Source organism: Vicugna pacos, chromosome 21, assembly GCF_048564905.1.
Source record: "Vicugna pacos chromosome 21, VicPac4, whole genome shotgun sequence".
Classification (NCBI taxonomy): Eukaryota; Metazoa; Chordata; class Mammalia; order Artiodactyla; family Camelidae; genus Vicugna; species Vicugna pacos.
The window spans coordinates 31544005-31567787 of record NC_133007.1 but is presented as its reverse complement, the minus strand read 5'-3'; the positions used below and the strand labels follow the sequence as shown (position 1 = coordinate 31567787).

The following is a 23783-nucleotide window of genomic DNA, read 5'->3' as shown; positions in this document are numbered from 1 at the left end:
CTGAGTGAAGACTTCCCCTTGGCCGTATTGAATTGGACAGACACTGGTGCCTTGCCAGCAAGGGGCCAGAAGGGGCTGATTGGCCGTTCGGGGTGCAGGCATAGCTGTTTTTTCCTGTTGCGTTGTGTTTATGAAGGGATTATGTAATGCACGGGCAGATCTTGGTTTGTCTTTGGCTGGGAAGAGTGGACAAACGCAAGGATGTCTTTGGGACTTTGAAGAGGAACAAGTGTCGTCTCAAAACCCCGGGACCTTTGAGGGAGTGGCCTGGGGTCAGAACGCATGAGTCAGCATACTTTGCAGAGAGGGGTGCAAACCCGGAACTGCGCCAGCTGTGGAGTCTCAGCGGGGAATCCGGAAGTGTCTGGAGTCTTAGGCAAGGTCCCGGGTGAGATGAAGGCCAACCCAGTCAGACTCGGGGCTCACCTCCAGGGCTCATGTGCACCAGGAAGGAGTGTCGGGGCCTGACCGTCGGACCTCAGTGGGGAGGGTCTCCCTTGGCCAGTGGGTGCCCGTTGTGGGAGCTGCACGAGGGTCGGCATCCCCTGTCTGGACAGGTGAGGCTCCTCGGGGTCCATCCTGTTCCTGAGGCTGTTCATCTCTGAGGAATGGGACTGGCTGGGAATAGGTCGCACTGATCTCGTAGGTGGTGTCAGCTGTCCTCGGGAACGGTTTGTTTCGCTCCTTGAACACTCTAGGTGTTTAACGCGAGATGCCTATCAGCTGTGTCCAGGTGTTGGTTTTTACTTTCATTCCCATCCTGAGATAAGCTGGCTACAGTGTTTTTTCCAGATCTGCTACATTATTTAAAAAAAGGAAAACAAAAAGAAAGGTGTTTCATGCAGCTTTGGTACTAACTAAGGAGAGTGGCACGCAGGGGGCCGCACGGGGCTTCGGAGCCTGCACTCTGTGGCTGGAGGGCTGTCCTTGGACGTTTGCTCCCAGCAGCTGTGGCAGGACGCCGGGGCCAGTGGACTGACTCCTCCCTGAGCCTGGTGGAGCCCCCTTGCCCACCAGGTCCCATGCTTGCCTCTGCCTCCTTGTTCAGCCTTGGGAGTAAAGTTTTAACCATAATTTACTAGGGGTTATAATTATTCTCTAATTTAGAGAGAACAGAAATGGGCTAAATTTCCAGTCAATACTGCCTTTGGTTTTATTTGGAAAACTTTACAGCAGGTGGGAAATAAGCCAGCAGCGCTCCTCCAGTCCTTCCCCTGCTCCCTCCTGCCCGTCGCTGCCACATCTGGTTACACCACCCTTTCCTCCTGCCCCTGCCTTACGGCTGTTGCGTGGCCTCACTGGACCCCCCCTGCGTCTCCAGGTGCATCTGCTGGCTCCACCCCTGCTCACCCAGCCGCACTGCTTTTCTGCAGAGGTCACTGCAGTGTCTCCGCACTGCCCGTGGACCCCCCCTCGCTGGCCTTGGAGTCCCACCAGCACCGGGAGAGAACCACCTTCTCGGACGTATCCTGTGTGCCCGCCAGCTTGCTTCAGAGACGGTGTTAGTGCTGTGGGTGGAGGCCCCACAAGTTGTGTTTACTGGACGCGGGCGTAGCGCCCTCTGACTGCACGCTCCCGGCTGGTGCAGAGCATAGTGTGATGAGTGCCCTTTGTCACCTTCTGTCCCACTGCAGAGTGTGCACATCCCAGCCAGCCTGGCTCCAGTCCCGTCTCTGTTAATCTCCGTCATGTCTTCCAGGGAAGGGGCCTCAGGAGCAGAGTGTGTCCACTGGGTTCTCCTGTCGGACAGGAGAATGGGAAGGAGAGAGAAAACTCATCCGCTCCCACCCATGGAGACTGACTAGATTCGATTCACGAGTGTGCTGGGGCGGGGCTTCTGCTGAGCCCACGGACGTGACTGACCTCGCTGGGCAGGAGGCAAGTGAGGGGTCTTGGAGCCCCTGGCCCTCAGCTCCCGGGAAGTTTCAGCTTCAGCTTCAGCTTCGGCTCAGCTGAAGTTCCTGAGTCGACCTTCCCTCTTGGAAAAACATCTGTTAAACAGCTTTTTGGAAATGTTCTGATTGGAGTATTTGAGATGGCAATTTAATTTTTTTGTTGTGGTAACACATACATAAAATGTACCATTTTAACTTTTGAGTGTACAGTTCTGTAGCACTCAGTGCATTCACATTTTTGTACAACCACCCCCATCCATCTCCAACACTTTCCATCTCACCCAGTGGATGCTGTTTCCCCCCAAACACGAACAAACTTCCCCTCTGCCTCCCCCAGCCCCTGGCCTCCGCCATTCTACTTTCTGTCTCTGTGAATTTGACTCCTCTAGAGACCTCATGAGTGGACTTGAACAGTATTGTCCCCTTGCGACCGGCTCATTTCACTCAGCATGATGTCCTCAAGGCATATCCATGCTGTAGCGGGTGTCAGAAACGTCTTCCTTTTTAAGGCTGAATAATATTCCACTGTGTGGATGGACCAGGGTTTGCTTACTCACTGTCCGTCGATGGACACTTGGGCTGTTTCCACCTCTTGGGTGCTGTGGTTAGTGCTGCTGTGAACATGGGTGTCGAATATCTCATCCAATCTCTTTCCTTTCTTTTGTGTGTACCCAGAAATAGGACAGTAGCTGTATCAGGAGGTGAGTCTGTGTTTGATTTAAATTTCCTCAAGCCCAGCTCACCCATTTTTCTCCCGCTTCCCAACTTTTTTTGTTTTTCCACTTGTTGACATTTTTGGAGTAGAGACAGTTCAAAAAAGACTTTCACAAACTACCTTATATCATGGATTAGGACCAAAGTTTTTGAATTGACAGCCTGCAACACCAAATCCAGCACTTAGAAAGCAGCTGTGGACATCATAGTTGGTGACTTTTAAAATTTATTTTTATTTTTTGGGAGGGCGTAATTAGGTTTGTTTGTTTATTTATATTCATTTTTTAATGGAGGTGCCGGGGATTGAACCCAGGACCGTGTATGCTAAGCATGTGCTCTGCTGCTCAGCTGCACCCTCCCTCCCTCATGTGCTGACTTTCCGTTGTCTTGGCCAGTGTGGCATTAACACTGGTAAAGTTTTTCTGGGAGGAGGGAAGTGCACTTGGTGCTGCAAGCACACTGGCATTAACACTACTTTAAGGGCATTTTTCCCTGCTGACTTATGGGAAAGTTTACAGAACAGTCAGAGGATGTGGAATTGTTCTTAGCCACTGTTTAAAAAAAGGATTTTTCCATCATGTGGAAAATACGAAACATTTCTTGCAGGAGCAGTTGGGTAAGAGCAGCGTTGTTCCACTTTGGTGAATTTATTATCTTTTGGGAACATTAAGAAAAATCCACTAAGGATTGCTGCATTTATTAGCACCACATCCTACTTTTGCTTTTCTGATTGTTAACGGCGTTTTTGTGGGTGGCTCGTCTGCTCATGCAAGTTGGTCTGCTGTGTAATGACAGCGGCACCCTTTCCTGACACCGTGTGCAGATGTTCACAGTGATGTGGTCGTCCTGGCCGGAAGTCTAGGAATCCCTCAGGTGACCAGGGTGGATGCAGTGCGCTGTTCTGTCAGCTTGGAGCATCACTGGACTCAGATGCAGAGATCACAGACCAGGTCGCCTGCCTTCAGCCTCCTGACACCGGGGATGCCTTGCGTGACAGCATCAGTGCCACGCAGACGGCCGGCCTTGACATCACACGCCTCAGGCGGCCAGGGCACACCCGGATGTGTCTTAGTTCTGTGCCCTGCATCTAACTGCCAGAGTGTCCACACGTGTCACAGAAGTGCACAGGTCAAGGGAGAAGACCCCCCCAGCCCCTAAACTGCCTTGTCGCCAAGGCAGAAAAGAGGTGCAGCTGGTCTGCAGCCGTGAGCGCCGGTAGCTGCTGGAGCCGGGAGAGGAGCTGCCCTTCCACACCACACAGGAGACGAACGAAGCACCAGTCTTGTGTGGTAGCAGTTTTGGAGCTCATCGCTGGTATGAGGGAAGGACAGTGTGTTCCTGGAGGGCCACTCAGGGTGGTGGAGCTGGCAGGGAGTCATGAAGACAGGTCAGCGTGGAGCAGAGCTCATCTTGAGGGGAGCGGCCAGACCACCTCCAGCCTGTTTGCTGGCAAGGGCGGATGTGGCCCTTTCAGCTGGTCCCCCAGATGGTCTGCAAGGATTTTGACAAACTGGGGCCCCTCAGTTGCTGGTCACTCCTGTTTCATGCAGGTGTTATCCTTGCCCCAGGTTCACAAACAGCTTATTTCATTATCTAGTTCTTGCACCTTGCATAACCCTCTAGAATGGAGTCCATGTTCTTCTTGGCAGAGGAATGAAATGTGTGTTTTGTCTGGTATCGAGCAAGGCCACGGTCTGTTCATCAGCAGTGGAGGCAGGGAAGGCAGGGCCCTGGTTAGTAACCACCTTGCCACTGATGGGCTCTCCACCGTCTGCTTTACGTGGTATACTGTCGGAATCCTCCCAGTCATAGAGGCATAGAAGCGTTTGGGGTTAATGTCATCCATTGAAAGGACCAGGCCTCGGGGTGGGGGTCTGTGACTGGTGAGCTAGACGGCACTTTGCTGGCCTGACTGCAGTCCACCTTCCAGAAGGACTGCCGAGTCATCACCCTCACCGAGCTTGGGCTCCCCTCCCTGGGGTGTGGGCAGAGCACCGGCCTTGGAGGTGGGTGTCAGGTTTTTGTTATCCCATTGTCCTGGGTAACCCTAGCTGGACAGCTGCACAGGGTGAGCACAGTGTGTGAGGGTTACATGGTGACGACCGTGGGGTCCTGGGGGACCCCTCCCTTTCTCAGACGCCTGCTGAGCACACTGCCGGGCTGTGCTCCCCACTGAGAGGGTTCCCTTCCAGGCTTTAGTTCTGGGCCCCCGTCACTCACTGCCCTGTGCCTGTTTCTCATTATTAAAATGGGGACGCCTCTGGTGGGCTGCTGGCAGGCCGATGTCCAGCAGGACCTGGGCCTGGTGCCCAGCGCACCAGGGCCTGGACGTGGGGTTGCTGTTGTTTATCAGCTCCTGGCAGTCCGTTTCTGTGCACTACGGAGAGGCCTGGCAGAAGGGGTGGGAGTTTCCTTTGGGAGGTGCTGGGGGCAGTGGGTGGGGGTAGGGGGCCAGGAGAGGAAGCAGGAGGGACTGATCAGCCAGGCACGTGGGGTGGGGAGACAGGGAGGGTGTCCGGCATCCTTTTCGCCGGCTGCTGGCTCCGGGCAGCCCCATGCAGAAGGGACAAAGGGTCCTGCTTCTCCTCCTAGTGTCCCTCCTCCTCGGTCTCTGATTGTGGGACCTGTCTCTTTATTTAAGAGAGTCGGTAGCCACAGTGGGGTTTTGGGGGCCTTCGTGGAGCCCTGACACCAGGGGCTTTCCTTTCCCGTGTGAAGGTGCTTCGTCCTCCGCTCTGAGTCTCCGCCTCACCGGGCTCGTGAGCTGGGGCTGTGTGGTGGTGGGCTTGTGTGATCAGGCTTCTAGGGCTTGTTGGAAGAGACTGGGCAGATTGCTGTTTCATTCAGAGCTGTGTCGTCCAGAAATAGAACGATGGCTTTGCTGGCGAGTGAGGGTGTTGGCTGACTGTGGAGAAGTCCCTGCAACGAAAGACAGACTCAATCTCAGAAGACAAGGCCAAGGCTGAGGAATGCCCCCAACCCTTCTCCCACCCCCTCTGCCCAGTCTATTTCTGCTGCTTTTGTTGTTTTCTTGACTGTAATGTCCAGCAAATGTTTCTTGTTACAGAGTATGGCGTTTGTGAAAACTTGCGGAAGCTGGAGATCACGGGCGTGTCTTGTAGAGACGTCTATGCAAAGCGTAAGTTAATCGTTACCATCTACCCTTAACTTTGTTCCAAAAGCAGACACACGGTGAGCACCAACTGTGGAAAACAGAAATAATTTGGCCCCCAGCCTACAGGTTCTCTCTCAGACACCGTCTTAAAAAGTCATACTTGACATTTAAAAGACAACACTGGTAGTGACAGCGCTGGAAAGGGAGGGGCTCTTTTCTCCCCTTCTGGCTGTATCACAACCCTGATTTTGCAGCCCACACCGGTCTGGGGAGCGTGGCTACCCTGGAAACAACCCTGGTGTTCCTCCGGAGGTGTCCCTTTCTCTGCATCCTGGGCCGCAGCCTGGCTGGAGACGTGGACTGCAGCTGACCCCTCCCCCTGCCCGGGCCCGCACCAGTCCCAGCCCCCCCGCCTTCCTGCAGGCTTGTTGAGTCCCGCAGCCCCATCTTTCTTGTTCTGTGCTCCTTTGCCAGCAACGCTCTCTGATGCTCAGAGTTCCCCACCCTCCCCTGCAGGTCCCAAGCATCTTCCCCACTGGCCTTTCCTCAGTGCCCTTTGCCTGAGGCTGTTGGCAGGGATGTTGCTCTGGGCAGTGCACTCATGGTGGGGGGTGTGGCCTGCTTTGTCAACACCTCAGGCTGGGCATTTAGGAACCATGGTGACTCACTTCTCTTTGGCCTAAAGTTGACCTTTTGATCTCTCTGAAAGGACCTTAAGTGTTCATCTTAAAACCGTCTTGTTAGATTTTGGTTTTCATGTTCTTTTGAACTTTGTACCCAGTTCCGTATTGAACACTTAGACCAGGTGGTGCTTCTTACTTAAACGCCTTCCCTGGGAACCTGGGGCTGTGCTTCTGCCTGGAAACACCTGTCATTCAGGACTGAGGACAGAGGCAGCGGGGCTTTCTGTGGGCCAGGCTGCTGGGCCTGCGCTGATGTGCTGGAAGCTTCCTTCCAGGGTCTGGGGGCTTGCTAGCTGTTGTCACTTGCTGTGTACCCTCTTTTCAGTGGGTTTGTCCCCCTCAGAGGCCCCCTGGAGACACCCCTCCTTCACCTGCACCCCCAACCCCCACCCTGCACAGGTAGAGTGTGGACTTCCTGTGCGGCTGGCCCCTGAACCGGGCTGGTTTCACTGGCACGTTTCCTTATCCCATGAGACTTGTCCCCACACTTATCCTGCGGGGTTGTTGGGTCAGCCCGTGTTCCTGGGTTAGGGTTTGCCCTCGCGGTGGGGATCTCCTGTCAGAGGCTCTGGGTGCCTCGTAGACCTTCCATGAGGAGCCTAGCTGCCCTGGGCACGTGCAGTTCTGGGTGTTGGCCCTCCTTGCTGCCTCTGGGAGCCCTGCATGTCCCAGCCCCACTTCTGCCACCACCCCCCAGCACCCCTTCTCCCCGTCCCCAACGGCCTCCAGCTGCGTCCTCACCCTCGGCCGCCATTCCCCCCCCTCCCCCGCCGCCTGTGCCCCTGTCCTTGGTCCTGGGCCCAGTGTGGGGCTGGTGTGCGCAAGACCTCCCACTCCTCCTCCCTGTGCACTTCAGACTTTGCTTTCTTCTCTGGCCTTGCTCCACAACCCACCAACCCAAGAGGCCTAGTGTCTCCAGGAGGGTGGGTCTGGGAGCCTGAGTGGCCCTGTCTCGCGGAAGTGAAACTCCTTCCTGTCTTCTGGCCTCAATGGCGAGAGCAACGCTGCTTTGAATCCTGTCAAGCTGAGAGTTCAGAGGCAGAAAGCTGGTGTGTCCCCTCCCCGGTACCCTCTGCTCTGGGGGTGCCCCCGTGGCCCTGGCTCCACTCTCTACTCCAGCGTTGCTCCCCAGAGCTCTGTGCCTCAAGTTTGCCGGAGTGTAGAGTCTAGGGCTGTGGGCGTCGATGTCTGAGTCAGAGCCGGCCTGGCCTCAGCAGTCTCTGAGAATGCTCACTCGAGAGGTCTGCTGGGTTTTTGGACGGTCAGCTGTTTTCACGAGGATCTGATACCACAAGTTCTTATCCTCTGACTGCTTTTTGAATTAGGCCATTTGATGACATCTTTTTTTTTGGGGTATATATGTATTTTTATTGAAGTATAGTCAGTTTACAACGTCGTATCAATTTCTGGTGCACAGCACAATGCTGATAACATCATCTTAAAGCAACTCGGTTTCACTCTAAGTTGTAAGCACTCAAAATAGCATCCTGGAGGGAGGCGGGAGCTCACACCTGCCAGGTGTTAGGAGCTGAAACCCAGAGGAGAGCACAGGTGGGGAATTAAGGCCCCTGCAGAGCTCCTCTCTGCTGTGGGCCCGGGGGGGCAGCTGTCCTGTGGCGGGGGTGCCTGGGTGCAGGTGGGCAGACAGGTGGGTGGTGCATGCCTGTGAGCAGGAGGAGAGGGGGAGGTCTGGGTGGGTGGTGGTGGGATGGTCACATGGGCGTGCCCAGGCGCAGGGGGGCATCTGGAGACTTCTTTGACTGCTGCTTCTCGACCCCTTGAAAATGGTTACAAGATCCAGAGAAGAATTCATACTGACTGTTGTTTCACGTCCCAGACTGTTGAATTGTCCTCGGCCAAAGTGGCTTCAGTTTTCATTTCACAGGAGCAGGAACTGTGTTTTTGTGAATTTGCTTTGAAGGCCTCCTGCAGAAGGAGGTCACTTAGCTTCTGGAACAGGTGGTGGAGGACAGTCAGCCCTGGCTCCAGTGTAGATGGCAGAGTCAGCCACCTTGATTCAGGAGGGAAGGGGTCTGACTGAGGGGGCTGGCGATCACCGTCCCTCATCACAAACAGCACACACACGGAGCTGATGGAGGAAAGTGCCAGGTGTGCACCGGGCAAGCGGGCGTCCTAGTTGAGGCACAGAGTTTCCTGCATGGTCACGTCAAACATCCCCAAGCCTTGACCTCTGCCCTCTCAGCTCGGGGGCCCCATTGGTGGTGGCGGGTGATGGGGAGAGAGCTGGCGGGGGTCCCGGCTGGCCTCCGTTGGGACTGTCTGGTGTGGATCATGACTTGGGAGAACGGCTGTCACCACCACCACCTTGGCGAGCGCCTGCCTCCCAGCAACGTGGGGGTCGAGGAAGTGAGGGAATTGTGTGATGTGGGTGAGGGAGGGGTGTCGAGTCGTATGAACACTGTTTCTGCAGTTGTGAAGGCAGAACCATCTTTAGCCCTCTCCCTGCTGTGTCCGTTCAGGTATAAACCCTCGTGTGAAGTCAGGACGTTTCATGAAAATTCTTCCCGATTATGAACACATGGAGTACAGAGATGTTTACACCTGCCGTACGTACCTCCTGCTGGCGTCTGCTTTCGTGGGCGAGCACGGCCGAGAAGCTGCATGGAGAGGGCCCTCTCACCCAGCACGGGGACGGCTTTGGTCCCGAGAGCAAGCTGACCTCCCTGGCTTTTGCTGTTCTCACTGAGCTGTGGGTCCTCCCTGGCTCAGGGTGACCTGGTCATCGTGGAGCGGCGGCCCCAGGGCAGCTGCACGGATGGGCCGAGTTTCCACAGTGGCTTTGGGTTTTTGGGTCGTACCAGCCAAGGTCACTGTGTCGATGTGCATTTTAACATGTGTCACTTCTTGAGACAGAGTAGCAGCCCAAAAGCCTTTCTATTCCAAAATGAAAGGTCAGTGTCCACATCCGGGCTTTGCTGGTCAGCCACGTTTTAACAGCATGTGTCAGTTTAAAAAGCGTCCGTGCACGTAGCACACACAGCAGAAGCGTGTGGAGACAGCTGATTGTTTAGCTCCTGATTCCTCTTTTGATTGGCGTTATTTGAGCTCTGGAAATTTCCCTAAGCCGTTTTCCATAGGCGGTTAATGCTGTCTCTGCTTTTTCTTGGGTTGAGCTGACACGCACTGAGAGCCGCTCTCACATTTCTGGAAGCACCCGGACACCCTCCTGCGCTTCACGCCGGCCCCTCTGAGCGCTCCTCACGTCCGCCTCCTGCACGGAGCGGACCCCCTTCTGAGTCTTAGAAGTGCACAGCTCCCCACAAAACTGCTCGGAGCAGGGGGAGTAGAGTCGTTTGTGGAGTGTCTCCTAACCCCCGGCCACTTGGCTGCTGTGTGCTGGCCGGCCCCACTCTACTCAGGGGGTTGCCCGGGGGTCAGGACAGGGCTGCCCAGGTGTGGGCAGCATGCTCTGGGGTGGCCTCTGAGGGCTGCACACGACTGCTTACAAACCCACCGTGTCTGTGTTGCCCAGGCCCGGGGTGGCGAGGTGGGAGCTGTCACCTCAAGCCCGGGGTGGGCTGCGCTCGGAAGGGAAGGGGGTCGGGCTGGCCAGGTTTGAAGGCATGAATTCTGTCCTTTCCCAAACCCTCTGGGAAACAGCCTCTCTAGAACGCCCCATCACAGACTGGCCCTCCCTCCCTGCTTAGCGGTCAGGCAGCCGGGCCTCCTCCGGCCCCGCGGGAGAACTGACGTCGTGGGTGGGCAGATCGACGTGAAGCTGTGCTGACGGGAACCGGGTGTGCGAGCTCTTAGGTCCAAACAGACAAGCGCTGAGAGGTTCATGACGTCACATGGCTGACCCAGGATTCTTCTAGAACAACAGCCTACCCGAAATGTACACCGCAGAGCTAGCGTGGGGTTCTGACCCACCTCTGGGTGCTCGGAGGCTGGGACCTAGAAGTGCCCAGAATTGTGCTGGGGGTGCGCAAAAGCTCTCTGCGGCTAATGAGGACGCACCGTGAGTCCAGACTGTGACCACGCCCCGGGGAGGCCTTGGCTTGCGCGTCTGGGCATGGTAGCTGCGTCCTGGGGTGTCCCCTGTTGCTTGTGGCTGATGGCCGTATGGCCGGCTCGTTTCAGTTGGGGCCTGCTGTCCCCTCGAGGATTGGGTGGAATAACAAGAGCCCAGCAGTCACTGTGGAAAGCGTGCAAGCTCCTAAAAACAGAATGGAAGTAGCCAGTTGTCAGCGCTGGTTGCCCCTCTCCGTGGACATGCTTGCACTGTGGTGGGTCTGTTACCTTCATGGGCTCCTGGGATGTCAGCGGACGCGTTTCCACGTGTGACGAGGGAAAGCCAGACTCAGCGCGATCTGAAATGTCCGTGTGCCCAGGTGTTCAGTGTTCCCGTGTCCTGCTGTGTCCTAAGGGCAGCTGGAGATCCGTCCTCTGACGCTGGCCAAGGCTCCCGAGGGGCCTGCGGTGACAGCTGGCTTGTAAGGGGCGTGGGACCTGCTGCCATTCCTGCCTCCCTCATCCGCTCGTGCCCTTCGTGGAGGTGTGAGGACCTGCGTCCTCTGGTCCCCTGGAGTCCTCCGGGCCACATTCCCCAGGACCCGAGAGACGCCGTCCTGGGAGAAACGAGTCAGCGTTGCGTGAGGCTGCGGCTCTTCTGTTGGGAACCGCGTGTTGCTGCCTGATGGTCTGGATAATTCTTGTCTGCTCGGCTTCGAGGGTGTCATGGGGGCTTCGTGGTCTTTACTGGGGATCTGACACGTGTCCTTGTGTGCAAACCTACAGTGACTGTCAGACTGCACTTTGACCTTAAAGATGACTCTTGCTATGACTGTAGGGCTCTGGGGTTTGAGGTCAAACCTAGAATTCTGGCAGGGCTCCAGGTTGTTCCAGTGACGCAAGGAATTTGGAACGTTGCCCACCACAAGTGAGGAGGCGGGCAGGCAACCTTTAACCCTCAGGGCAGATGACAAGGGGTGTTTGCTGCACAGGATGGAGTCTGACAGGAAGGCCCCCCAAAGCCCAGTCTGCCAAGTGGAGCCAAGAACACAGGTGGGGATGGTTACTGAGGGAGGAAGGAGACCTCTGGTAAGAATACAGCAGAGGGGTGCTTCTGGAAAGGCCGCGGGGCGCCCGCCGGAGGTACGTCTGAGAGAGGAGAGAGCCTCTGCTGCTGACCTGGCTGGGTTTCTTCGTGCTGTTTCTCCTGATTGTGTCCTGCGCAGCGGTTTTGTATCCTGCGGCTTAGCTGAGTTCGTGTGCTAGTTCTTAGCTTTTTGGTGGTGTCTTTAGGATTTTCTAGAAATAGTTACGTCATCTGCAGATAGTGGCAGTTTTACTTCTTCCTTTCCCATTTGGATACATTTTATTTCTTATTCTTGCCTAATTGCTCTGTCTAGGACTTGCAGTCCTACGGCGAATGAGCGTGGCGAGAATGGGCATCCTTGTCTTGTTCCTGATCTGGGGGAAAGGCTTTCCGCTTTTCACTGTTGAGCCTGATACTGGCTGTGGGTTTGTCATGTGTGGCCTTACCACGTTGCAGTACCTTCTGTCCTAACCCCCCACGTGAGAGTCTTCATCGTAAATGGATGTCGAATTCTGTCAGGGCCTTTTCTGCATCTACTGAGATTTAATTTTTCCTCCACCATTTTACCATAAAAATTTAAAAACATACAGAAAAGTGGAAAGAGTTGTGTGGTGAGTACCCATTTACCATCACCCGATTCCATAGTGCCCTGCTCCACTCTGCTCTCATGCATCTGTCCATCTGTCCATCCTATTCTGAGATGCATTTCACGGTGAGTGGCAGGCATCAGTCTGCTTCACCCTTAAACACCTGAGTGTGTGTTGCACTGTCTGAAGTTCACTGTTCATGGTTTCTGCTTAATATTGCTTGTGTAACAAGCATGAACCCCATCAGGGTATGGCCGTAAAATAAGCACGGACTTTGATGTGTGCCTGGTAAAGTGGCTCAGAAGATTGCACACAGAGGGGATGGCAGGTGTCCTGCAGACAGTCAGGCTCACTTAGAGACGTGTGTCCTCAGGCTGAAACCTCGGTAGCACCTGGTGTTTTTCCCACCAGCTGCCTGTACGCCCTGCAGCCTTGGGATGGTTCTGGCCTCACCTTCCCCTTCTCTGTGCCCCAGACCAGGTGGTCCCCAGAGGGCTGTTGTCTGGGCTCAGGCCCCTCTGGGCCTGTCGCTCGGTCTTCCTCCTGCAGACTGGTGTGATGGTGCAGACCACCCGTGGCCCCCACTGTGTGTTAGCCGGGGTTCTCAGACACCAAACCGCTTTCTTTGTATATAGAGATTATTACAAGGAATTGGATCACACAGCCAGGGAGGCTGGCAAGTCTGAGGCTCTTCAGTCAGCAGGCTGGAGACCAGAGGAGCCGATGGTGTAGTTCCAGTCTGCAGTCCAGCAGGTTCCAGCCCCAGGAAAAGCCCATGTTTCAGATGGAGTCCGAAGGCCAGGAAAGCCCAGTGCACCAGCTCAAGGCACTCAGGCAGGAGAAGATTGCCCTGTGTTCATGGGAGGCTCAGCCTTTTTGTGCTGTTCAGGAAGAGCCCATGATCTACTTAGAAAACGCGATGTCCCAGCTTGCAGCCAGGCAGGCGGAGCTCCTCCACACTGATGGGAGTGCCAGCCTTCTTCTGTCCGGGCCTTCAACTGATTGGACGAGGCCCGCCACACGAGGGAACACATTCTGTGCTCTCTGTCCACAGATCTCAATACTAATCTCACCCAGAGCACAGGCAGACCAGAATCATGTTTGACCAGAAGTGTCTGGACCCCCCCGTGGCCCAGCACAGATGACACGTAAGATGCACCAGCACATGCTGGCTGCAGAGAGACCCCAGGCCCTCCGGCTGGCAGGCAGGGCCCTGCATAAGCTGCTTGTCTTCTCTGGGCAGCCTGCTCATCCCTTCACTTGTTCGCTCAGCAAATACACGAAGTGAGGGTGGTTCCTGTGGCGTTTACCGCGCTGGCCAGCGTGGGCAGTGGGATCTCAGGTCGGCATTAGGTGCCTTTTCTCCGCTGATGGATACACACGTGTTGCTTTTGAAATAAGGGGGAAATTTTTTTTAAAGACAGATGAGGCAGCGTAAATCTCACTGCACAGCCCTGGGCGCTTTGGACTCCACCTCCGTCAGAGAAGCCCACGCCCCCTCAGCTGTGTGCACTGCCGGGAGGCTCTACTTGACGAGGGCGCTCACTGTGTCCTCCGAGGCAGCGGTTCCTAGTTGTTGGAGCTGGGTTGCAGAGGCTGAGGTTCCGAACGACCCATTGTGTAGGGGTGGTTTGCTTGAATCCGTCTTTGTTCCCGAGGCCCTGCTACAGGCCTTTGCAGCTGGTTTCCTCACCCGCGCGCCCTCCTCCCACCCTTTCCTCCGATTTGCTGGAGAGGCGGGCGTGTCTACAGCGAGGTCCTGTGCTCTCTCCCTGTAGTGCTTCACCGGTACAGACACATCTTGGGACTGTGGCAGCCGGACATCGGGCCGTACGGAGGACTGCTGAATGTGGTGGTAAGTCCCGGAGCTCTGCGCCTGCATTCTCGGGGACGGGGCTCCGTCCTCCGCCGGAGGGGCAGGCCAGCAGTTCCTGTGTGACAAAGTAATCGGATTACTTTTTGGGAGTCAGGTGTCATTTTCTAAATGAGCAGAGATTCATTTAAGGTCGCTCTTGGCTTCTGCCTCATCTCCGGACTCTGTGGTGATGGGATGCCAGCTGCTGTGAGGGCATCTTCCCTTCCCTGGTCCCTGTCTCCCAGACACTGAGGGCCACTGCCCTCACACCGCAGGACACTCTGGTGTTGGGTCGTGCGCTGGTTCGTAGCCCTGAACTGGGGGGTCTGCAGGCTGAAAGGAAAGGAGGCTGCATGGGGCACTCGGAGCCTAGTCCTGGATGGAAAGCATAAGCCCACGCACTCCAGGGGACCGTGCGGCCTGGGCCCGGTGTTGTGGCAAGTGTCCGTCTCTGTGCCTTGATCTGTCACTACTGCAGTGCCTTCTGTTGTCCCAGCGCGTGTGGAGTGCTTGCTCTATGAATCAGACACAGTCCAGCATGGGAGATGCCCTGGGGTGAGGCGTTGGCATGGTCACCCTGCAGGCATGGCCTCGGGGACAGAAGTCTTAGAGCAGAGTCAGAACGTGGGGTTTTAAATGTTTCCTCACCCTCATGGTAACGCCAGAGCCGGGCCAGGGTCCTCGCTGGCTGGTGAAACCAGCAAGTGAGCGCTTTTTGGGAAATGGGGTATTTCCAGGGTCTCAGAGCCTCTCCTCACAGATCACTTATCACTCACCGTCTTAGCGTCCTGGGGCTCTTGGAACAAATTACCACACACTGGGAGGGTTAAAACAACAGGATTTACTCTCCCAGTCTGGAAGCCAGAGTCTAAAATTGAGTTGTCCCAAAGGGCCTGGTGTCGGCGCCTCGCAGGAGCAGCCCTTGCCGGGTCTCTGGCTGCGTGCTCTGTGAGCCAGGCCTCTGGATCAGGAGCCAGGACCTGGGTGGGCATCACAATCGCGGAGCTCTGGGCCGGCGCCTGGCCTCGGACGTTGCCGCAGCAGGTGGTGCAGTGAGAGCAAAGTCAGGTGCCCTTTGTGCATGGCTAGTGTCCTGATTTTTGTTCCCCTCTCGGCACACACGCTTGGAAGGCCAGAAGCCAAGTCTGGGGGCCTGGCGTTGCCTTGTGTCCCCGTGCGTGGCTCTGCTGCGCCACGGCCTGGGTGTGGACTCCTCTGAGCCTGGTTCACGGGGGCCACTGGGTGACTCTGGTTACTCTGTCACTCTGTATTTTGCTCACCAGGTGGGGTTTGGGGCGGGGATAAGTATTGCTTCATATTCTCTAACTTGGTGGAAACATCCACTAAAGAAACACTTTACATTTGTTATGTTTAATGTCACTGGGGGAGCCTTGCTTTTAGAATGTTCTCCCAGGGACAAGCCATACAGCTCCCTCCCGTCATGGCCAGATTCTTTCCTTCCTTTTAGTTGGGGAGGGTGATAATTGTTTTTCTTACTGGGAGTGAATAATAGAGTTAAAAAAAAAATAAGGGCTTCTGAAAGCAGGAGACAGGGACGTGGAGCCCACGACAGAACAGCACCACCTGGCCGTTGTTTCAGACAGCTCGCTGCAGAAACGGCTGAGTTCTCTCTTCCTCTGTCTCCAGAGCTGGAAGCTGTGGATGCTGGCTCCCCTGGGGGGCAGGAGTGTCCTCTGGGTCATCTGAAGCGGGGATGCAGAGTCCCCCCGCCCCAGCTGAGAACGTGCATGCGTTTGCTGAGTGCCCGTGTCTGGGGGCCGCTCCCTCCTCTGACCTGGTCACCACCTTTATTGTCTATCGTTTGCACACACGCACATGAGTAGTGAGAAGAGCAGTGGGAACACCCCGGGTTCAGCAGGTGGCTGTAGCGTGCCCGGTTGGTGGCGTCTGTGCTTCAGTGGGGTTCTCTGACGACGTGGGTGTGGTCTCAGAGCTGGCTGTTGACAGCTGGCTGGTTCGGATCAGGATCAAAACCCGCCCTCACGCTGCAGTGTCTGCTTTGCCTCATGTCTCCTGCCGGAGCAGCATCTCCAGTTTTCCTCTGGCCAGTGCCCTGCTGGGTGTCCACTTTGGGGGTCATTCTTGCTTCTTCCTTGTATCTTCCAGCGGGTTCCCCCAGCCCCTTACCTCCACTTCAGACCTGTAAGTTCTCTCTAAAAGGCTTGCTTGGATTCAGATCTAACCACTGTATTTTCTATTTAAAAAATAGCTGATTAGTTTTTTTCAGTTTTATTTAGGTGTAATTGACAAATTTGTAAGATATGTACAGAGGACACCATTGTGATCTGACGTGCCTGCACGCTGTGGAAGGATTCTGCCATCTCGTTAGTTAACACACCTATCACCTCTCTGTTTTAGCCTCTTTTGAGGGGTAGGGAGAACACTGAGCTCCGTTTCTCAGCGGGTTTCAGTGGTATAGTACAGTGTGACCAGCGTTAGTCACCGGGTGTCATTTTAGAGAGCCTCTTCTCAGCTAACGCACTGGTGTGCGGGGCCGTGCTTATCCTGCTGTGCTGGGTGGGCCCCCAGGTCCTTGCAGGACTGAAGCGTGGAGACGAGGGTGGTCCTGTGGTTAGCCTGGGGGCGGGATGCTGTCCCCCAGCCTCACCCTTGCGTGGACCTGCGCCGCAGGTGGACGGCTTTTTCATCATTGGCTGGATGTACCTGCCTCCCCACGACCCTCACGTGGACGACCCGATGCGGTTCAAGCCCTTGTTCAGAATCCACCTGATGGAGAGGAAGTCGGCCACAGTGGAGTGCATGTACGGCCACAGAGGGCCCCACAACGGCCACATCCAGGTGAGCGCGGGGCTCCTTGGACGCAGCTGCTCATGCGTGCAGTGAGGGGCTGGGTCTCCCCCGTTCTCCTGAGGCCCCGTGCCGGCTGCCTGCTGGGGTCTTTCCGTGCTGGCCAGCGGGGGCGGGGGGGCTGGCCCCCTGTGCGCCGTCGGTGCTGCTCTTACCCCTCAGAGGGGCACTCGCTGGAGCCCCCCTGACTTTGCCTCCAGTTAGAACCATGTATTCTTCTAACCACAGTTCCTCACTGTTCCTTTTTATCCTCTTTGCAAGAGTATCAGCCTGGAGTAAGACATTCTGATCTGGGCTATTGGCCTGGCAGCCGGCTACCCCATAGCGACCCTGTCATCTATACAGCAGGAACCTGCCAGCCCCCCTGGAAGGCAGCCGTGCTTGGAGGGCTTCTGAGCCCCCTTCTTGCACCGGCCACGGTCTGGCAGCTTTGAGCTCATGTAGATGAGTGGGGGCTTCTGTGCAGGAGGGCCTGGTGGTGCCCCTGGCTGGTGGGGTGCTGAGGGTGACTTGTGACCCTCTCTCCTTGGTGTGGATGCCCAAGATCATGAAGAAGGATGAGTTCTCCACCAAGTGCAACCAGACGGACCACCACAGGATGTCAGGCGGGAGGCAGGAGGTAAGCCCCGGCCCTCGGCCTCCGGCCCCTTTGGAGCCTCGTTCAGGAGGGAACCGTGGAAGTCTCCCCCACCCTAGCCCTCTCATCCACGCCCAGAGCAGCTCTGTGTAAACTGCATCGTGAGGCTTGCCAGCCCCCCACTTCCCGCACCCAGACTCCGGTTCTGGGATTTATGCCAGCCTTGTACACCTTCGAAGGCCAAGTCCAGGCTGTTCTGTGGCAGGATCGGGCACCACAGGACTGCGGTGTCCTGCTTGCTCCTTAGGTGCCCCTCCCAGGCACTCCTCAAACTGCAGCCTCATCTCCTGGGTCCTTGAAAGCCGTGCAGGCCCTCGCCCGCCCAAGACCCCAGCCCTGAGTCTCCTGTCTGGCTTCCTGGTGCAGTTGCTGCCTGGTTTTCTTCATAGGGGATGGGCAAGGCTGAGCCACCACCTCCCCTCCCCGCTCCCTGCCTGTCCGGGGCCCAGCCTGAGACTTCCGGAGATCTGGGGGCTGCATGGAGGAGCAGGGGTGGGGGGAGGGGGAGGAGGGTGGCCTGGCCCATCCCGTGGTGTGCTTGGCCGTAGAGGTGCTTGGGCGCTGGCCTCCCGCTAATCTGCTTTCCTTTGTCTCTTGTGCTTTCTCATCCCACCTCTAAGGTGATACCTTGTCGTTGTCAGATACGAACCCTGAGAATCAGGAGGGAAGGGGTGTGGACCCAGCCCCGCCAGGAGCGGCCTCCGTGCCTACTCTCCCTCACCCTGCGTGCTTCCCTCGGCCTCTGTGACGTGCATGAAGGCCAGCTGTCTCGTTCGGACAGTTTTTTCCTTCAGCGTAACTGCTGTTATTCCAGAAGCACTTCCCGGGCTCATCAGCACCCTTCACAGGCTTTGTCCTTAGCACGGTGTTCTGCCCGCCGTCTTGCCGAGATGCCGTGACTGCTCCCCTGTGGCCAGGCGTGGTGTCGTTTCCCCTGTTACCCTCCTGGCCAAGTGCTCGAGGGACTTTCCCTCATGGAGCCACTGTCCTTGTTTGCGAAGTGGGGCCAGGAGATTGCCTGTAGCCCCGAGCCGTTTGGGAGGCTGGGTTGGCCGTGGCAGGAGAGTGACAGCCAGTGTCGGGCCTGACCGGAGCCCGGCAGAGACGCAGGCTTGTTGCTGTAACCTCGCTGCCTGAGCTCTGCGAAAACCTTACGTAGTTTTTGGATTATACAGAAATGGAATTGCCCGGAAGATATCCCAGATTCTTTTTGCGCGTTGTCAGTTTGCTGGTCCCCATTCACAGCCCACCAGGGCACGTGACCCCTGCCTCGCCGCGCTCCTGCCAGCCCTGGCGCCGGCCCTGGTGGGGATGAGACCAGTAAGCACATGGCCTTTGCTTAGCTTTGATCCTGCCACTGGCTGGCTGGGTGACTCTGGGAAGGTTCCTTACTTTTTCTGAACAGGGAGAATCTTAGTGCCCCCCTCCGAGGCCACCACGCAGATTGAGGTGGTGGTTGTGCGGTGCCATCTGTGGTGAATAAGCCTGGATCCATGGTGCGCTCGCTCTTGTCTGCTGTGCTCTAGGCCCTGTGTCTGTCCTCGTGGGTGCACATCTGAGGAGGTCGTTTCACCGTCGGTGTCCATCAGAGATCTTTGCTCTGAGTAACTGGGTCTGGCTGGTGTTCCTAATCACTGACCTTCTCTGCAAAATAAATAAGATTCTGAATGTTCACAGGTCACCTTTGTGGTATTTAGCTCAAGTCTCATTATTCACCATGGCAACTCTTAAATCCTGCTCACTAGTTCACTCGCTTCCATTTTTATCTGTTATTTCTTTATCTGATCTTGTTTTTAGGGCCTTTCCTTCATGAGTTCAGCCACTTTTAGTGGAAGGTTTTGATTTTTGGTTAAGTCTAATTTGTTAAGTTTTTTCTTTTGTGGTTATTGTTTTCTGCTTCCTCCCAAGCTGCAAAGAGAGTGTCTTGCTATCTTTTTAGAAGTTTGGTAGCTTCACACTGGTTTAGGTCTGTGGCCTGTCTTGAATTGCTTCTTGTGTGTGGTGTGAGGTGGGATGGGCTCAGCTGCTGCACGTGGTTGTCCAGCTGTTCAGGCACTGCTTGTGGAAGAGACTTCCCTTTCCCCGCTGCATCACTTGGACACCGTTGTCGAAATCAGCTCAAGAGATAGACGTGCCCGTTTCCAGGCGCTCTCCTGAGCTCTGTCAGTGTGTCGTCAGTCCTTATGCTCCAGCACCATCTTGATTACCGCAGCCTTATGTAGGTCGTGACGCAGGCTGGCGTGGGTCCCCCAGCTTGGTTCTTCTGCAGGATTGCTTTGGATGTTCCCAGCTAATTTCAGAACCAGCTTGTCAGTTTCTACAGAAAGCCTGGCGGGATTAGGATTGGCGGGCATGGAGTCAGTACATCCGTTTGGAGACAGTTGCTGCCCAGTACTGAGTCTTCCAGGCCACCCCTGCCTCTGCTCCGCAGGCCTCTTTCTTCACTCCCTTGTGGTTTGCAGAGCACAGGTATCACACGTTTTATAGTATTTATTCCTGAGTCTTGCGTTTTTTGAGGCTGTTGTAAATAGGGTTTAAAATCTTTCATTTTCCAGTTTTGTGCTGATAGTTATAAAAATTCAGTTGGTTTTTAATATGTTGGCGTTGCAGTTCTAATAGTTGTTTATTTCAGTCGTTAGTAATTTCTGTTCTTTGCCAGGGTTTGGGCAGTAACATATTAAAGCATTTGACAGATTGTAGCTTTTCTCGTTTTTTTGGAAATTGCTCTTGCTTCTGTTTGTAGAGCTGATTTCAAACATTCGTTAGAAATACTGTGTTGCGTTGGGAACTCAGAGCTGCGGATTAATCGTGTTAAATGTACAGAACGGAACTACTACCACTGAACGTCCTTTGAGTTATTTGATCCCGTGGAGTTACTGGGCTTTACTTGGACGTGGTGTATAGAAAAGCTTTCTTTTCACAAACATACCTTCCGAATATGACATGATTATGAAGGGCACATTTTAAAATGGAAAATCTGCCGCACTCCCCACCCCACCTGTACCTGTCCCATTCCTCATCAGTGGCTGCAGAAGGCAGTTCTGCTGACGCGGCCAGCACGGGGCTGGGTTGTTGGTGAGTGTCAAGTCCGGCCGTGCCCGCCCCTCTAGAAGCCCAAGAACCAGGCTCAGTGTAGACGCCCCCTGTCTGTGGGGACCCAGAAGTGAGGCTCGCACGGCTGGAGCTCTGGACGCAGGCTGCGGCCCCAGCCTTGCCCAGAGGACCCCCACGGTCCCTGGGCTCCCTTCCTGTGGACATCTGGGAAAGTGGGGACCAGTGCCCCTGGCTTTCGTTGGCATCACGCCTCAGCAGGGACGGAGACCAGGTTCTGGGAGACCAAGCGCATGGCGGCTCTGCTCGCTCCTGCCCGCCCACCAGCATCACAGGGGGCAGCCTCTCCGCACCTTGTGCCGTGGTGGTTTTCATGTCCTGTGTTCTCTTGGAAGGAGTTCCGCACGTGGCTGAGGGAAGAGTGGGGGCGGACGCTGGAGGACATTTTCCATGAGCACATGCAGGAGCTCATCCTGATGAAGTTCATCTACACCAGTCAGTACGAGTGAGTGCAGCCCCAGTGTGGGTACTGTGAGCACAGTCGCTCTCGGAGTGCTCTGCCTGTGGCCCTTCCCTCAGGTGCCGTGAGCCTGGCCCCCCACTCTGTGGGTGCTGTGAGTGCATCCTCTCTCTGGGCACTCTAAGCGAAGTCCCTCTCTGGGCACTGTGTGCACAGCCCCGTCTCTCCTCCCCAGCCCACCCTGGTGTCTGACCACCCTCACCCACCAGCCATGTGCTCTTGCGGCCTGTCCTGTGTATTAGAGCCTCGTGGTTGCTTCCCCACACCCGCTCGGGAGGCCTCTTGGCCTCCCCACTGCTGCAGCCTCTGGCCCTGTCCCACAGCCCGTTAGCCCCTTTGCAATGTCTCCTTTGTGTTGTCCCCCTTGCAGTCTCAGGGCTCCCTGTCCGCAGCCGTTGGAGGCAGTGTAAGGTGCGTGTGCACATGTGGGTAGGGGGGGAGCGTGGCTCAGGAAGGTGGGGTCCCCCTGCTCCCTGCTGGCCTGGCAGGCACCACCACCGCAGCATGGCCGGGAGAGGTGTGAGCCCTGTGCTGCCCAGGCCGTGGGGCTCTGCCCGTTGCACACTCACGCTGCCCACACCCCCACCCTGCAGCAACTGCCTGACCTACCGCCGCATCTACCTCCCGCCCAGCCACCCGGACGACCTCATCAGGCCTGGCCTCTTCAAGGGCACCTATGGCAGCCACGGCCTGGAGATCGTCATGCTCAGCTTCCACGGGAAGCATGCCAGGGGCACGAAGATCACGGTGAGTCCAGAGGCCGCCTAGTGGGCCTAGCGCTGTGTAGACCTGGTCAGGTTGGCATGATGTGGCCTGACTCGGGCTGCACCCCAGCTACTCAGGGTGGGACCCAGACTGCAGGGAGTTTGCTGGGAACATGGAGTCTCAGACACCACCTGGACCTGTTGATCTAGGACCTGCCTTCCATGAGATCTCCAGGGGATTCTGACTGTTTCCAAGGCACCTTCCCACATGGCTCTCAGCCCCGGCCACACGCTGGAGTCCCTGGGGAGATGGAGAAAACAGTGATACCCGGGCCCCACCCAGAGTTCCTGATTTAATGGGGATGGACTGGGTGCGGGGCTCCAGGCGCTCCCCAGGTGACCCTGAGGTGCAGGGTCTTAGCTAGTACTCGGGCTCCCGCAGCCTGTCCTGGCCTCAGCAGCTCGGGAAAGCATGGGGAGGGTGGCTGAGCTGTGTGGGGGTTCTGGACGATAGGCCCCTGTCCCTCGCTCCAGGGGCTGTTCTTCCCTGTGCTGCCATCCTCGAGCAGGTGTGGGTGAGAGCATCCTGGAGAAGCAGGGCAGCGCCCGCTCCTCTGTGCACTGGGAAAGCTCTCTGGATGAGGGCCTGGGACTGGGCTGCGTCTCTGCACAGTGGGCTGTCCTGCAGCTCCTCAGCCCTGCGTGGAACTGCAGGGCCTGGCTCTTCTTCCGGGATCATGCCTAGGAGCTTTTGTGTTCCAGGCAGACAGGCCTGGGCTGGCGTTTCAGGCCTGCCACTCACCTGACCCGGCCGTGGGCCTCTCCAAGTCCTGTCTCTTCAGTTGTCTTTGGTTCAGAGGTCGCTGGGTGCGGATGTACCCACCGCCCTCATGGGCACCACTGTTGCCAGTCCTCAGAGGCCCTTCACGGAAGGCTGCCTACTTTGGGCGCTGTCTTTTGAAGGGTTTCTAAGATACTCTGAGCTGTATGTGGTGCTGCCAAACCAGAAGGAACGACGAGTGAGCGCTCTTGGCCAGAAGTGGGTCGGAGGGTGGAAGCCGTGCAGAGTGTGTTCTGTGGGTCTCTGAGCCTGCTGACCACTGTCTGCCCGCTCCGCAGGGTGACCCCAATATCCCTGCCGGGCAGCAGACAGTGGAGATCGACCTCAGGTACCGCATCCAGCTGCCCGATGTCGAGAGCCTCCGTGACTTCAGCGAGCTCTCCCGCATCGTCCTGGAAGTGGGCGAGCAGGTGCGCCAGGAGCAGCAGCAGGAAGGCGGGCCTGAGGACAGCGAGGGAGAGCCCCGGCCAGGCCCTGTGCAGCCCCATGCGGAGCCGCCCGCTGAGCAGGGCAGGGAGCCTGGGGATGGAGGGGCCTTGGCCGCAGCTGAGCAGCCTGTCCAGTCTGGGCAGGGGCAGCCGTTCGTGTTGCCCGTGGGCGTGAGCTCGAGGAACGAGGACTATCCCCGGACCTGCAGGATGTGGTGAGGATGCGGAATGGCGGGTGGGGCTTCCGGGGGCCCGGGCTGACCCACGCTGGGTGCTGCACTGGTGGGGAGCTCTGTCCGCCTGGTCCACTGCCAGCTTGGCCCAAGTGCCCGGTGCCAGCCCTACCTCCTGGGCGGCACAACCGGGTCTCAGATTGTGGGCTCCTGTCTTCTCACTCCTCAGGGGCCTCAGATGGGGACTGTTAGAGCTGCTGGGCATGAGGCCTCCACCCTAGCGCCTTGCGCTGCACAGCTACTGAGGTGAGAGGTGGACAGGTGAGGCGGCAGGCAGCACTGAAAGTAGGCTGTGGTGGCCCTACCCACACCTCCCCTGGGAGACCTTGCAGTCAGTCTTGTCCTGGGTCCCCACCTTCCTCCTCGTTTCTTCGTCTGGCTCCTCTGGCTCGGACAGCCTCCCCACAGAGGCTGTGGGCTCCAGTCTGGGTCAAGGCCTACCCCACTCAGCCAGCTCCAGGCCTGGCATGCTGTTCACACGCTTCTGTCCAGGCCACTCAGTGCTCCCTGGAGATGAGTGAGGAGACCCCAGTCTCCTCCACTCTAGGGCTGTTTACATTTAATTAACTAAAGTGAATAAAATTAAAAGTTCAGGTGCTCAGTCACACTGGCCACATTTCATGCTCAGTAGC

At 56.6% G+C, this 23783-nt stretch overlaps 1 protein-coding gene across 6 annotated transcripts in view; it reads left to right on the top strand.

Annotated features, from left to right (window-relative positions):
* The window catches only part of FBXO31 (F-box protein 31), a 32890-nt gene that overhangs the window by 5584 nt on the left and 3523 nt on the right, over positions 1–23783 (top strand). The window contains exons 1-9 of one of the 6 annotated variants that reach the window (XM_072946760.1): positions 397–557; positions 5677–5748; positions 8888–8974; positions 13832–13908; positions 16561–16728; positions 17282–17356; positions 20821–20930; positions 21539–21692; positions 22769–23133. In XM_072946760.1, coding sequence (XP_072802861.1) covers positions 8920–8974; positions 13832–13908; positions 16561–16728; positions 17282–17356; positions 20821–20930; positions 21539–21692; positions 22769–23133 — 1004 coding nt within the window. In that variant the 5' untranslated portion in view covers positions 397–557; positions 5677–5748; positions 8888–8919. Of the gene's footprint in view, positions 1–396; positions 558–5676; positions 5749–8887; positions 8975–13831; positions 13909–16560; positions 16729–17281; positions 17357–20820; positions 20931–21538; positions 21693–22768; positions 23134–23783 lie in introns of those variants that run through there. The other 5 variants (XM_031688868.2, XM_031688867.2, XM_072946761.1 and 2 more) reach the window with 5 other exon arrangements.